Source organism: Lynx rufus, unplaced genomic scaffold (genome assembly GCF_022079265.1).
Source record: "Lynx rufus isolate CCGP_SWC_20201006 ecotype Redwood Valley unplaced genomic scaffold, mLynRuf1.p SCAF_6, whole genome shotgun sequence".
Classification (NCBI taxonomy): Eukaryota; Metazoa; Chordata; class Mammalia; order Carnivora; family Felidae; genus Lynx; species Lynx rufus.
This window is the reverse complement of record NW_025814878.1, coordinates 94,524,474-94,541,084: the sequence shown is the minus strand read 5'-3', so window position 1 is coordinate 94,541,084 and position 16,611 is coordinate 94,524,474. Positions and strand designations below refer to the sequence as shown.

The 16,611-nt window shown below is 35.8% G+C and overlaps 1 protein-coding gene across 1 annotated transcript in view; it reads left to right on the top strand.

Annotated features, from left to right (window-relative positions):
- Window positions 1-16,611, top strand: part of MLIP (muscular LMNA interacting protein) — a 118,102-nt gene that overhangs the window by 83,728 nt on the left and 17,763 nt on the right. Inside the window, exon 11 of the mRNA XM_047103022.1 lies at window positions 10,411-10,539. Coding sequence (XP_046958978.1) covers window positions 10,411-10,539 — 129 coding nt within the window. The remainder of the gene's footprint in view (window positions 1-10,410; window positions 10,540-16,611) is intronic.

The following is a 16,611-nucleotide window of genomic DNA, read 5'->3' as shown; positions in this document are numbered from 1 at the left end:
TGTGTATGTGTGTGTCCGTGTATAAATAGTGTCCATTAGTTTAGAAGAGTGGCTGGCGGCATAGTATAGGTGAAAGCATGCTGGAATGGGGGCCAGAAGAACCATCTTTTATTCCTTCTCTGACACTAGCTACTGGGCTGACAGTGGATAAGTCACAAATCTGAAATCTAGTCCTCAGTTTCCTAAATGAGCAACAAGAGCATTCTATTACCTGCTTTCCAAACCCTTCCAGCACTGTGAGTCTATGATTACTACCAGTGTGATGTGAAGGAGTTGCCATGGAAACAAGCATTGAAATAACATAATAAAGTTGAATGGTTTCCCAGTTTATATATGGAAATATTACCACAGCTATTTTAATATTTAAAATAATGATATACTTGTTTCTTGAGATAAATGAGTGAAAAATATATATACATATACACACATACACATATATCTCAGTTCTTGGCTTAATATTATAAGAAACTATTTCAAAGAGGCAAATATATATAATGACTTCATGAAAAGAGACACATAAAAACAACTCACTGTAAATGTAATAAATAAACCGTTTCTTGCCTAATAAAATAATTCTGTGAATTTTAAGTTTGTGTTCTTTAGGGAGAAAAATACAAAGCACTGCTTTGACTGACTTTAATGATAATTTCTTTGCATTTGCTTTAGACTCTTTCTCTAAAGAGTTCAAGGAATTTCTTAACCAAGTTTTAAATTAAGTTTTAATCCCCAAATTCCCTTGAGATATAGGTTTGTTTGTGAAGGGATTATTATCAAGCAAGCTTATCACACACAAAAAGGAACATCTGGATTGATATAATCATTCAATTTAATCACTTTGACTTCTATTTCATGATACTAACCCTGTGTTTCGTTACTTGGGGACGGAATAGGATAAAAATAATTGTATGCAAGGAATGCCATATGACATTTGTTTCTTTAGGGATTTATGATATTTTTGCTCTTAAGTAATATATGAATGAAATTATAAGTTTTCATTTTTATGAATGAATTTCCAATATTTGCCATCTCAAACCCTCTTTAGTATTAACTTCTAAATAATTTGAGTAAGTGAGAATGCCTTTGGAAAACAAAACTACACACACACACACACACACACACATATGTGCATTTGTTTATAGCATCACACATATAGGTGCCATATAATAGGTAATTTGATATTATACATTGCTTTTTATAAAATGTGTGTGTGTATGTAGCACATAAAAACAAAATTTTGGGGAACATATGATAGATTATAGTTAAATTATGTAAGTAAATATGTTTTATATAAAATAAGCCATTAGTTAAAATTATTTTAGTCCTATTTTAGGGAAAAAATATAATAAATTGGTTGAAGTGAAAATATACGAGAAATCACTGTGGTGATACAAGCTTAATACAGAAACCATTTTGCTTTTGAGATTTGGCATTTTCAGGATATGCAAATTTTTCATACTTTTTTCTTTTAACTTGGCTACCTAGTTGTTTGTTTACACTGCAATTGTGCCAATTCAACATTTGAAAGAAAAAAAGAAATGACCATGTCCCTGTGTCCCTTATTCTTAAGATATTCCCATTGTTTACTCTGGAAGCCAAACTATTTAGTATTCAGCTCAGGAGAATGGAATGGATATGGAAAAAGTTCACCAACTGTGCCTCAGTTTCTCTTCTGTTAAACAGCATCACCGTGCATGAAAACAAGAAAGGGGCTTAGAGATGAGGGTGTTGGAAACACCCATCTATAAAATGGGAGGTTGGAATAACTACTCTGTCAACCCACAGGGGGACGGCAAGGCTCATGTATCATAATATGTGAGGTTGCTAATATAGCCTGGTACCTATGAGAGGTGTTATTATTGCACACATGACCTCTGAAGTATGATCTCAAAGATAATATTTTTTATGGATAAAGAAACAGAGGCTCACACAGAGTTTAAATGGATTATCTCATATCACAGCGATAGTGACCATTTTTGTTCTGGGTGACTTTCAAACAAATCATTATGAATTTTAGATAATTAAAAAAGAATAAGGAAAGGTTGATGAAGGAATTGGGGAATTTGGCCTCCACAGAAGTATGAAATTCATTGGGCACTTCCAGTGTGGGCCCTGTTCTAGCATTTTCCCATAGCCTGAAAAGATATGATCACTTATGAAAGAGGAGGAGACTGGGTGGGGTCAATTTGGATGTGGATATTTCACACCTGTAAGTAGACTACTCCTAGCATAATAATGGGAGCAAAAGGAAAGGAGGGATATAGCATACAAAGCTTTGCTAATTCCTGAGCTGAGTCCTCACAATATTAACAGAGGCCAGTGGGGCCTTTTCTTTGGATGAGAAAATAGTTTAGGTTCTCCAGGATGGGTAAGACACTGGCCTCCTTTGGTGGTAGGTAGGGAAGCTTGGTTTAGAAGACATATGGCTTTTGATTTTGATATTTAATGCCATTACAAAATGTTCATTGTTGCCCAAGATGAATACTGAATCTGGAGAGTACAAAACAATAGTTTAAAAAAATGAGCCACATGGCTATATACAGGTAAAAGCAAAATGCTGCTTACTGGAACATTATAAAGAAGAGTGCTTAAGCTTTCAGATACTTTGTTCCCAGTTCTGAATGCCAGCTGATGTGTCCTGCTTTAGTGGTGCATGAGTCATTGTTCTGAGGGCCCTTGAGGTCACTGTTGTTCAGAAAGTGCAGCTCTGAAAGCTTTTGTGTAGAACTGATGTCTTCTTCAAGCTGAAAGGAGGTTTGTCCTTGACCAGTTTTCCTTGACACAACACACTTAAGTGCTACAGCATTTATCATCTACACCTCTTACATTTTGAGTCACGGTATTGTCTTTTCTTCAACCATTGGAATACTTCAACCCAGCCAATCTGTGTTGTTGTACACATTCCATCAAATGTTTCTTGAGCTAGGGGATGTGGTTTACAATAATTGGAGTCCTATGTATGTTTTTATTTTTTAAAAAATATTTTAGGTAGGTACTTTGCTGGATGGTGTAGACCATTTAGAATCAATACTTTATATTATAAATGCAAAAAGAAGAGGAAAGTTTTTCCCTTTCAAATTTATTTTATGGTGTTTTTTTTTCTTTTCTTTTTTTTTAATTTTTTTTTTCAACGTTTATTTATTTTTGGGACAGAGAGAGACAGAGCATGAACGGGGGAGGGGCAGAGAGAGAGGGAGACACAGAAACTAAAACAGGATCCAGGCTCTGAGCTGTCAGCACAGAGCCTGACGCGGGGCTCGAACTCACGGACCGCGAGATCGTGACCTGGCTGAAGTCAGACGCTTAACCGACTGCGCCACCCAGGCGCCCCTGGTGTTTTTTTTTCTTGACAAAATTCTGTCATGAACATTATCCTGTTAGATTCTCGCAATTGGCAGGAATTATTATTCCGTTATTTTGATGAAAAAAAACTGAAGTCCGCATATCTACAGTTGTGTGTCAGTAGTCCCATAGCTCATGGGTGCTATAAAAATCTTTCTTTTTCCCACAGTCTTGAAAATTTTGCTCTGCACTATAGTGTTTTGAAATATGGGATATTTATTCAAGGGGTAGAAAAGGCTTAATTGTTTGCTTCAAGCATATAATATTATTGATCTTAAAAGAATGAAAGCTAATCAACATTTATTAATTGAACGAGTGAACCAGCTAAATCATTTAGAGAATATTGCTTTTGTCAACAGTTTTGACTGGTAGTATGTTTTTGAGTTGCTATGAGCTGGTTGCCACAGAAATTCTAGAATATATGCATATGTATAAAACACTGGGGACTAAAGACAAGACGGAAGCAAATGGGTAAAAGAAACACTGTGGTACTTTCACTAGCTCTTTGGATCCATCAAATTAGTAGAATTTCTAGCCAGTTCACAGAGTCTGCTATATGCTGTGTTTATTACGTTCTTGCTTTTTATTGTACATTTTATTTCTTCTAAAAGATAAAAATAAACCCAGAAGAATGGAGACCCTGTTCTTTATTTCTGTTCTTCCCTCATTACACCACTGCAGGGCTTAATACTGTCATCAAAGGCAATTAAACACAGTCCAATAGTTGAAGTTACTAATTTAAGAAGAAGCTTGCTCTAAGAAGCCATTATTTTAAAATATTAATAATGGATTCTCCAGGTCAGTGCTGGCAGCTAATTTTCAACTTTGGTCTCCAGCCAGAGGCAGTACCAACTTGTTGTCCTAGAATTATGATTTCAAGTTCCAAAGGACAGAAATAATGTTTATTTTCATGGTGCCCTGGAGTAGCAATGTTCCAGCACAAGTGTACACTTGATGAGTTATAAAGACAAATTAACAGCAGGCTCAGACCAGTGTCCCATGGGCCTTTGAAACCTTTCACAGGCCCCAGGAACTCTACATACTCTGGACTTTTTCCCCCTCAAAATTAGCAGTAGGTTTAAATGTGATCTCCTTACTTGTACCCCACCCTCAAATTCTTCAAAAGAGCTGATATCTTTCTCTTTTGGTATTAAAACTTTTATCGGTATCGCTATAAGCAAACGGGAGGAACAACAACAATTGTTTTAAATGGAGAAGTTGAAAATCTTGTAAAGTTCCCAAAGAAGTGATCTCTGGCTTTGACTTCTCATATCCATCAGAGATGGGAACTTCAGCCTCTACTCTTACCTCTGACGGTGGAACTCATCAATCCACTTCCCTTCTTCTGGTCCTCTATTGGTGAAAGACCATATGGATCTTCTAGCCTGAGGATTTCTCTCTTCCTGAGTTATACTGAAATCAAAAAGTCAATCCAGAAAAAGTAATGGGAGACCCCAAGCTGACAGCCAACACCCCTTGAGGCCTTCATATTGGATAATAGCCAGCATCCTGAGCTTTTTCTGGCTGTCAATTAATGTATTCATTCTTTAAGTAATGATTTAGCTCCTTCTAGGTTCCAGGCACAGTTCTAGGTGTTGGAGATACCACAGTGAACAAAGTAATCATCTCTGTCCTCATAAAGCTTACATTCTAGCGAAGAAAGGAAAACAATAGACACATAAACAAATGTCATATTACAATAAGTTCTATGGAAAAAAAAATAAAATTAGTAAGGGAGGGAAGGGGAAATTGGCATTCCAGGGAGAAAAGAGTTCTGGAAAAAGCAAAGAGCCCAAGTGTAAACTCTCTGGGGGGAGAGTATCATAGTGTCTGTGCTAGAGTGGGGAGAGTGGTGGGGACGTGAGAGGGATCACAGCAGCAGATAAGATTGGGAAGAGAGAGGCTAGTGGGGCATAGGAACGATTAGGTCATATAGCACTTGGTAGGCATTACCTTACAGGCATAGCAAGGGTTTTGGCTTTCACTCTATGTGAGAAAGTGAGGCATTAGAGAGCTTGGAGAGGAGTCAAGTGACACGACTTGACTCATAGTGTGATTATTTGGTGGCTTACTCAACTGAGTTGTCAGCCCTCTGAGAACAAGAGTTATACACACTATACTTCCTGACATAGATTAGGTCGCAGTTGGCAAAATGGCTCCAGAGAACGTCTGATAGATGTGTGCTTCACAGATCCAAAACAATGGTTATTTTGTCTTTGAGGTGCTTCAAAAATGTCTTATATTCAGTGTAGATCAGTTCTCTCTCAGTAGGTTCATCATAAAGGATTGAAATTTGCCATTTAGGGAAATTTCTCGTTATTCTTTCTGTTCCTTTTTTGTTAACTATGGGAGTCATTGCCTGTTTTTATTTCTCCACTTAGGCTGGTAAGGAAATTATGGAGTTGCTTTTCCTGGCATCATAAGAATAACAGTTACGTGTATTAGTCATGAGTCTAGCTGGATCTATGGATTCTATTTAGAGAAAAATGAAAGAAGGGCCACTTTGGGCTTGTTTAGTTGCTGGCAATGACAATCTTATAGTAGCTCACCTTAACAGACTCTTCCAACTTGATTAATGTAATTACCTTTATTTTTGTTTGGACACAAACTTATGCCAGAATTAGAGAACAAAAGTCTACTTGAAGTCTAAAGATATCAGGGGGGTTTATGCAAGGATGCAATGTAGATTAGAAATCAATAAAAGACATTCTCCTCTAAAGGCTTTCTTTTAGTCTGGAGGCAAAGCTCAAAGTTAAGCAGATGTCTCTGGGATGGCAGACCAAGGAAGATCTATCTTTAGGTGGGTTGCACAACATTTTAGTGGAATGAGTTCTAGTTGAGGGCACATGAATCACCTAGAGATTTTGTTAAAATGAAGATTATGATTCAGTAGTTCTGGGGTAGTGCCTGAGATCCCGCACTTCTAACAGGTTCCCAAGTGATGCAGATGCTGCTGGTTTAAATACCCCATCTTGAGTGGCACAGTGCTAGCAGAACCTTATTTGGATAGATCCATTAGTTTACTTTGTGTTGGCAATTTAATCTTCAACAGATACAGATTACATAAGCATTTGACATTGAGGAACCAGCAGACAAGAAGTGCAGAGAAGAAATTAACTAATATTCCAAGAGATCCTTACCTTGCCAGCAACAGCACTGGTTGCTTTACCTAGGCTATTTTATAGATGTTCTAAAAGGCACCTTGAGACACTTGTTTGGGTGATGGGTTTGCATATGCAGAGACAAGACTTATGTAAAAACTCTATGTGGTATGATGACGGAGAGGACAGGAATGTAAATAATAAATGTGCCATTACTCATTATTAAAGGACCTACTCATGGATGATTATAATCCTTTAGTTGAAGGTCCAGACAGGGAAAGGATGGAGAAGGTACCTCGAACAGCTTTTTCAAGGTCATACAGTCTATGAACACTATTGCAAAAATTAAAGTCTATAAGCTTGATGCCCTCCTCCTGGCAATATCATGCTGTTTTCTGTGAATGTATTTTTAACCAAGTCCAGAGAGAGACATCAGTACAAATTTTATGTCTTGGCCATGCAAACTACAGAGTGCTTTAGTAAATGCAATTTGGTATGGGGTGTGTGTGTGTGTGTGTGTGTGTTGTGTGTGTGGGGGGGGTGAAAGGAGGATGTATGGATGTGTATATTGAATAAGAAAACATCATATCCTACAGTATTTTAGGAATGGTCTTTTGGCAGGAACTTTTTTATATGCCACATTTAAAGAAAGAAAAACCGGATTTAGTAAGACTAGTGAAAAGAAAGGTAAAATGACATCAAATGAAGTAATCGTGGCCAAAGTCAAGTATGTGTCAATGGACAGTAGAAATAAAACAGAAGCAATAAATTTAAAAGAAATCAAAAATATAAAAATATTGGAACTTTGTTATTGATTGGACAGAAGAAATTATGGAGGTGGGTATTTAAAAATGATTTTAAGTCTCTGTCTATGCTGTTTCTCCATATGTTTCTGTCTTACAGTAGGCATAGGAGTAATTAAAATCATGGGTTTGATGATTAGATCTGACCTGGATTTAAATCTGACTTCTTCACATATTAACTGATTGACTTTGGCATGTAACTTATTTTCTCTAAGTCTCTCACAGGGTTTTTTGTAGGGAATTGATGAGATAATCTATCTAAAATACTGAATATAGAGCCTGATCACATATAGGTAAGATATAGAATCTGGATATATGGGAGAATGATGGTGTCATTATCTGCAATGAGTCTTCAAGGATTTTGATATTGATTTCAAAGCATGTGAAATGGTATGAGCAAGGTGTAGAGGCTGTCATGAATATGACTTGTCCATGTACTATGATTTATGGATAGTGCATGAGGTTCAGAATTGGGCCACCAGTGTTCAATTTCCAACTTGACCATAGTGACCAAATACTGATCTCTGGGTGAGGAGGATATGGTTAAAATTTACAGAATGGGAAATGTGAACAATGTCCAAGGCAAACTATGTCTAGTTTTATGCTCAGAGTTGGCTTCCGTCTCTATAAAATACTACTGAGTGACACCAAGTTAAGATGCAGGAGAAAAAACAGGACTGAGGAAAGAAGTGACAAATACAGTGTAAGAATCAGGACAAGTCTACCAAGGCCAAGTAGGCAAACTAGAATGAGGAAGCCTCAGACTTCAGGGACACAGAGTCCAAGAAAAGAGCATGTGGGACATCCAATAGAGTAGAGGAAATAGGGAAATAATTATTGTCAAATTATCAGACAACCATCAAATTCAGGAAATTCATAGGAACTAAGGAGCATAAAGGCTGGTAAGGAAACATATATGAAACATGGGTGATGATTCTGATACTAAAGCTACTTGCTATCTAGAGGAGTTTCTTTTTTGGTCTCACCCTGGAGGTTGATGATCCCAAGAGAGAAGATCTGAGTGAAAGTCTCCAGGCTAGGATAACCCAGATTATCATCCTGCCAGCAATACAAGGGTCAGGGTCTCTGGCAGAGGGATTCTCTTAGCATATCAAGTGAATTTGGTGACATTTCTCCTCTCTGCCTTCATCTTTTTGCCTACTCCCACCACGCTTAGTTCCTAAAGCTCCATGTTGGTTTTAGAACCTGGTGGGCCCCGAGTACTAGAGTTGTTGCATTGATTTCCTACCTCGCAAAGGAGCAGAAGAGAAGGAGAAAGTAGAGTAGGAGAAGGAAGGGGAAATAAAACAGGAAGTCAAGTGAAAAAGAGAGACAAGAAATCTGGACAACTTAGGATCATGACTCAAATATCAGGTGTCTCCCTCATTATAGGTGGTTATAGAAATCAGTAGCTGCTGAGGCTTTGTTCTTATGCTGAGTTTACTGCAGGGATACTGCTCTCATACATATACTCCACGGTGCGACTTCATGCATAATTGGATGTTACTTGCTCATTTTTTTCCCTCTTGAGAGAAATCAGAGTTTCTTAAGTGGGAAATATTTCTCAGCCTGGGGAAGATAGAGACTTTTCTCACTCTGTACTTCCCTAGTTGACATAAATATGAAAGGCAACTGGGAAAATATCGATTGAAAAAGTATTGCAGAGTGGCATTTATTCAAGCCTCAAAATGTATCAGGTGGTTTATAGAGCAGAGAGATAGACATAGTCCCTTAAGGCTTAAATTGTGAGCATCAGTGTTGATTGAGGAGAGCTAATTTACTATATTCAGAAAGGAAATGGTGTTGAGAAGAATGATTACGGCAAAATGCTCAGCCAGAGAAAGTGTCACAACTTTTTATTGAATTGTTGTTTGGGATGTTTTTGTAAATTTATCAATCATTTTGTGACATTTTACAGTGTAACAAGGTTTTGGTGTTTGTGAAACATCATTCTGAAATTGCCCCAAAGTAGATTTCTCTGTCTCTCTCATCAAACTGACATTGCGTACAAGTTTATGAATCTTGAATGACTAGTCTAGCTAAAACTCTTTTGGTTTCAAGTTACAGAAGTAAATTTGAGTTTTAAAAAGTAGAAAATCTTATGTTAAAAAAAGGAAAGTCTTGGGGCGCCTGGGTGGCACAGTCGGTTAAGCGTCCGACTTCAGCCAGGTCACGATCTCGCGGTCCATGAGTTCGAGCCCCGCGTCAGGCTCTGGGCTGATGGCTCGGAGCCTTGAGCCTGTTTCCGATTCTGTGTCTCCCTCTCTCTCTTCCGCTCCCCCGTTCATGCTCTGTCTCTCTCTGTCCCAAAAATAAATAAATAAACGTTGAAAAAAAAAATTAAAAAAAAAAAAAAAAAAAAAGGAAAGTCTCAGGGAGCCTCAGGACAAGAAATTCAGCTGGGCCCCAGGAATGTTTTAGAATTCAGTTCTGGAAAGCCCCCTAGTGTCTCTTCTCTCTAGGCTCCATGCACTTTGCTCTCTTTCTTGATCTCATCTGATATGCTTTTTATGGCAGATTAAGTCTTTCTTATAGTTCCCAAATTGACATATTATAATTTCAACCTTCCCAAGAAATTTCAGAATGGTCTATTCCTTTTCCACATTCTTGGAAGAGAAAATCTGGTTTCACCTCCCTAGCCTTTTAGGTCAGAAGGCCATCCCTGGTTTCATTATACATAAAATGAACATAGTTTCCAGGGACCCAGCTCTGTGGATGTTGGGGCATGGGGGGTAGTTTCCAGAAAAATAAATTGTTAAAGGCTTTGAGACTGTGCCAAATTCATCTCTCCTTACCAGAATGAGAATGCTGCCTGGTGCTAAGGACATTCTTCATAAATATTTGTCAGATGAAGTATTTATTGGCTGAATGAACTGGTGAGGATATCGGAACACATTTGGCTAGATAAATGAGGAAGGTTTTTGCATTTTGAATGTCATGATAATAGATCTTTATGAGTTCATTGATGTAATGGTTAACTTTAAAGTTATTTTAGTTAAAATCATTTGATTTCTAAGCTGATCTATGTATCGGTAAAATCATTTTAAAATTTAAAAATTATCATTTTTTTGTGAGAACGTTTGAATAACTTAATGATATACATATTCACTCATTTTAATGGTATTTATTTCTTTATTTTTTAAAAATGTTATTTGACATTCATGAAGACTAAGCCTGGAGTGATTCGCCCAGTACCTGTAAAATCCAAAATATTACTGAAAAAAGAGGAGGAAATTTATGAACCCAACCCTTTCAGTAAATACCTAGAAGATGATAGCGACTTCTTTTCTGAGCAGGTGAGCATACATAAGACAAAGTCTTTGATATTTTGACAAATAACTGTATAAGTAATGGAGATGCCTCTTGAGTATAGTATGTGCAAGAAAATGTTCATTTGATTGGAGTATCCTTAGTAATAAGAAAAGTTCTAATTTTTGCATAATAAAAAGAAATTCATATATTCCTAGGATTATATCTTGAAGTACTTCAAATTAAAAAAAAAAAGTTTTTTCTACCTACTGCTGGCATTGTTTTGGGAACCACTCTCCATAAAAAAAAGGCATCATGAAGTCACTGGTTGGATGGGTCATATAGGTGTTGCATTCTTATTTTTAAATTCCTGCATCTTTTTTTAAGAGCTGCAATATTTGATATTTAGCAAAGGATCTATTGTACAGATGCATAGTAACACAGTAGAGATGATACGAACCCCTAGATTGAGCAGTAATAGGGGATAGGAGTTTAATATATTTTAAGGCTTTTTTGGTCATTTGGTTTATATGTAAAAAAGGTATATTGTCTTCCTCTTATATATCTTATACGTTGGAGGAGGTATAATGGAAGATTTTTGATGGTACTTTGTAAGCTATTAGGGAAACATATGAAAATACACATTTATGTAGTATAAAAGTCCATAAATTATTTCAGAGAGGAACTCTGCATCTTTATTTATCCTATTAAAATGCAACAAATAGGCATGGGTTGTATATTTTATATCTCAAATACCATTCTATGGATAAGCAGTGGAAGCAATCTAGAAACCTTTCCCAATACAACCAAGGAATGCAAAAACACTACCCTTGGTAATGTGTAATGAAATATACTTATGAAGGAATATAAGGTGATATACTCCTTTTAAATTTCACTTTGGAAATGATAATTAAGAATATTCTTGAAATATTTGTGAATCATAAGGAATATCTTATCTTCCACATACGAGCTCTATAACATCTCTCTAGCCGTCAGTTTCTTCGTGTATAACATGAGGCATTCAGATCAGGTACTTTTTAAAGATCCTTCAAATTAAAAAATCTGGGTTTCTTAAAATCTAAGATTAACACTGATTGTGTCAGAGGTCCCTGAGTAGCCTTATAAAAATTCACCATAAATTGTTATACTTTTTACTTATAAAATGGAGGTGATATTTCCTGTTTATTTACATGTATTTTGTAAAGACTGATATGATTTGATAATTAAACATTTTAGAAGGCACTAATATCATTGAATATGATAATTAAAGGCAGTTATTTTCATTATATAGAATCAAATATAGTAGTCAATTTAAGTTAGAGAAATCTTATTGATATAAATAGGATTGTTATCACTAATTCTACATGTAACAGAAATGAAAATTCATCATTAACAAAAACACTTGTTAAATATCTATTGCTTGCATGACACAAATATGTTAGAGGCTTAATGTGACATTTTAGACAGTATGGGATCATTATAAAAAGTATAAAAAATAATGTAGTCAAATGACAAAAATGCCAACAGTTAAAATAAACTTCACATATTATCCATGTAACTTACATTCTTCAAAATACCATCTAATGCTGTAAAATAATGATTTTGTCCTTTTATTTAGTATAATTTCAAATTTATACATTTTACTTTAAACAAAACTCATTGTAGAATATCAGGTTATCTATTTATCACAATTTGCTGTCTTCAGAAATGATAAATTCTATTTTCAAGTTTAAGAAATTGTCACTAAAAGGAGTTGCCATTTCTTTTCATTGCTTTTCCTAACTATACAGCAAGTTTAAAGCTCTGTTTATGTACAACATAAGCCTATGAATTTCCAGATAATTTGTGGAAAATTTGAATTCTTTTGCAAATATGGAGGTGCCATAGACATAATCGTATTTATATATATTTTTTCAATCAATTTATTCTTGTTTATATCCCAACCTCTTTGTGGAACATAAAAAGGGATCTGCAGGCTGTCAGAATTGAAAGAAGTATGGCATACTACTTAAAAGTGAATTCCAAACATTGCCTGGTCTTACTCATTAACCTTGTATGAGAGGGAAAATAATAGAAACTCGGGGTCCTTGCATACTGGGCAACTACATGTACTATCAACTGGTCTCTTTATATTGAGTTCTAACTACCATCTTGGTGTGTCCAGAATCTACGATGGAGAAAGATAGCAAAGGCACATCGCAAGCGCAGATGCTTAGATCTACTTAAACTATCAATTGAGTAAGAGCAATTTATAATCTCAGCATTGCCACTTCATTAGAAGTTGAATAGAAGACAGTGCACTCAAGTTCACCAGTCACTATTGTGTTCTCCTTTACTACTGCCACAGAATAAATTGAATGGTTCTAAACTCAGTTGATCTCACCCACCCATGTAATGGAAAATTCTTTAGCCAGACAGTTGGGCCAAATTGAAGCAGCTCACATTCACTAATCTGCCTTGTACTGGGGACAGTTCCACATGACAGGAGATGCTGGATGGGATTGTTAAGTCAATAAATTTCCCCTAACAGCTTCACTGCCATAAAATATGATTTCAAAACTCTCTGTTACAAAATGTCAGACACTAAAGATGATGAGACCAGACGGAAATGTATTTACTGTAGCTTAAGAAGGTACAAGCAGGCAGCCTTTTGAACTGATAATGAACTGAAAATGTGCCTGGAGACAGCCTCTGAGTACTAAAAGCAAAGTTTGAAACCAAATGCATAATCAAATAATTGAGAATTATTAATCAACAGCTTTTACATCAAAATGGCATAGGCCAGGAAGCATCATTCTGTATTAGATGGGTTTTGTAACAAAGACTCTTCAGAATGAAGCTTATGCTTTTTTGAAATTACCTTTAAATCCATTATTGTATCAATCTGTGGTCCTTTTGACTTATTGCAAAATATCTCACACTCCACGTTTGTACTTAAAACTATGGTGATGTACTTTGAAGCATACTCTATGGATGATCAAGGTCAGAGTTGGAAAGTAATTAACAGAATTGATTGGACAAATGGGCATCCAGAAGACACTGAGGCTTAGAAAATCAATTCACTGATGAGAATTAAGATACTAAGGAGACCAATGAGTTTTAGTTTGTCTGACTATTTGTGAGTTGGCAAAATACATTGATTGTTTTCTGGTCATTTAGTGTATCTAATTAGATAAAGGTGATTTCTTCACTTAAGATCCTCAATTTAGTATAAAGAGCAATTGCTAACCTCACTTGTATAGAATGTTATATGGAATATTCTCTTGCGTTCTATATAAATTAGTAACTGAATCCATAATGTTAAATATGTCATTTTCTTCTTAAACCTTAGAGAATTATATAAAAGAAAGCTTTGAACAGAATTAAGGAGGAAATATTGTTAACTCATCTGATTTTCCTGGAAATTTTCTTTTTAATGAGGAAGAACACTTCCCAGACGTGTGCCTCTTCATTTTTATTTTCCTTCTAATTTGCTTCAATAAGCAAAAGAACATGTTTTGTGTGAAAATGACCATTTAGTGAATTTCCTCCACACCACTTCACAGAGAACATAAAGGAATAATTATAAGGAATTTTCTTTTTTGCAGTATTTTCAGTCTTTCTTTTCTTCTGATTTTTCTTAGACATCTGACTTCCCTACCAAACTCTCTGTTTGACATTCAGCTTTGATGATTATGTGGGTGACTTTCACATTTCTATCTAATTATTCATAAAGTTGGATTTCTACTGTGACCTTCCCTTTCACTTCCTTGTGTCATGCACATGTTAATATTACAGAGCAAGTACTCACCGTTGTCCTAGGTGAAACTGACAATACCGCCTTTTATTCCAAATGACTTCTGGCTTTGTCATAAATTGCTGCTTTTTCAATAACTGTTTCTCAATCAAGATGGCGTGCTTTTTTTGTCATAAAAACATCTTTTATCTTTGCTAACCTTTAATTAGAAATATTTTTGAATTTAAAATGTTTAACCTATTTAGGTCTAGAAGTGATTAAGTGGTTTTCTGAATTGTTTTAAGGGAGGGAGAATTGAAATTCCTTGTGTTACATTTCTTTTGGAAGGGTTAAGACCAGAGATTTGGTTTCTCCACATTTTAGTAAGTTTATTCAAGTAATGAAATCTTTGTGAGTTTTTTCTTCTTTGTTTTGTCTTCCTCCCTCCCTTTCTTTCTTATTTCCTTCCTCCCTCCCTCCCTCCCTCCCTTCCTCCCTCCCTCCCTTCCTTCCTTCCTTCCGTCCTTCCTTCCTGTATATGTAATAGGTAATAGACAATTTATCATAAATAGGTAGTATACTGCATGTAATAGATAGTTTATCAATATAATAAACTGTTTTTCTTTTCTTTTAAAAAAGTGTTCTAGAGAGACAATTTGCTTTTTCTCTGGAATGTAATCAAATAGGATCACCTCTTCAAATTAAAAATTTCATCTCTCCCTTTTTTTTTTTTTTTGGTTTAAGCTTTCTCTTGAACTTGTGTAATTATTGAAGTTGGGAGACTGGAATCAGGGTTGCAATTTTCTGTTGCAGTTGTCTACAAGCTAAGAGAAACTTATTTTCCTGTCCCCCTTCCTTTGCCTTCTGTAGGGTTAAAGTCTAGAAGAGATTCTTACTTGCTTTAAAACAAGCAAACACACAAAGAGGACCCATTGCCACTTTGATCATAATAGATAGAATTATTCTAATAATTCTAATAATTAGTTAAGCAACTGAATTCTAATAATTAAACTCTGAGGCAATAGTTGCTTAACAAATATTGGTAGATATGGGGTATCTGACCATACCCTAATCTACCAGGGAAACAAAGACAATCTGAAAGCTTTATGCAAATGTGGTCTTTGATGTTTTGTTAATTCACGATGTCCCCATCTATCTTTATTTAAGAGGAATGGCACTGCCTTATTTAGAAACTCTCATGTAAATCATGTTCCAGTTTTAAGATAAGGTCTTGTGCAAATTAAATATTCTGTGTTATTTTTCTCTGATGAATGTCAAAAGAGAGAAGGTAGCTGTGTAAAAATATTTTAAGTAATATCCAGAGTAAACGTTAGTTAGAGATTAGAAAATTGTATTTACTGGCAAGGAAAAAGATACATTCTTATGCTTTACTTTACAGAAGTAAACTCCCTGAGCTTTGAGTCAAGGTCAGCCTGTAGGTAGAACTCTAGATGGTAACAATCACAGGCCTTTGGCATGGTTTTGTCTTCTGGCATTCAAGACAGTCTGGTAAAACTAGTGCTCCTCAACCAGGACACTGTCTACAATACTCCCCTCCTTCTCTCCTTACAAACTTTCGGTTCTACAACTGCCTTAAAATGGTTTGGAGGGTAGTTATTAATAGTGTTACAAACAAAAATAAAACCCGAGGCCCAAAATGGTATCACTTAGAGTTTCCAAACCCCTGCTTAACATGTAAGTGATTTGTAGTTTCAACCTCCCTGGAAAATGTAGTCTTACCTTGCCAGTCAAGAATTTTTCAATCTGTGTCAATGAGTGCCTCTGGAATCATTTCCACCCACCAGTGAAAGGGGAAGTAATATGCATGATAAGGATACCTTGCTTTTCCCTTGAAAGCCACCTCCAAGGAACATTCCTTTTCTTTTGCTAGTAATGTTCTTGCCCCACCCTTCTTATAAAAGGCTTCCCTTTTGTAGAACTCCTTAGAGCTCCCCTCTACTTGCTAGATGGAGTGCTGCCCGGTTCAAGAATCATTTAATAAAGCCAACCAAATCTTTAAAATTTTCTTGATTGAATTTTGTTATTTAACAATAAATATCCTTAGGAAATGCAATCAGAGTGAGAGCCTTTTGATTTTCTTTTCTCTCTTGAACAATTTTCTTTGACCCATGACAAGTAGAATCAAGGTAGAAAGCATAGAGGGGGACCTAGTAAAAGTTGGATGTATTATCTAAATATAAATGCTAAGATTGATGTGTTTGAAACACATTATACTCTCTAAAGCACTAGGGACATTGTTGCTTATTTTAAAGTGTGGGTGAGATTAGACAGTCTTTGATGACAAATGTAAAGGTCACAGCAAGATATATAAGTCTGAAAATGAGTTATGTGAAGAGAGTTGGAAACCTTCTCTTTTCTGTGATCCAAGATAAAATAATTTAAG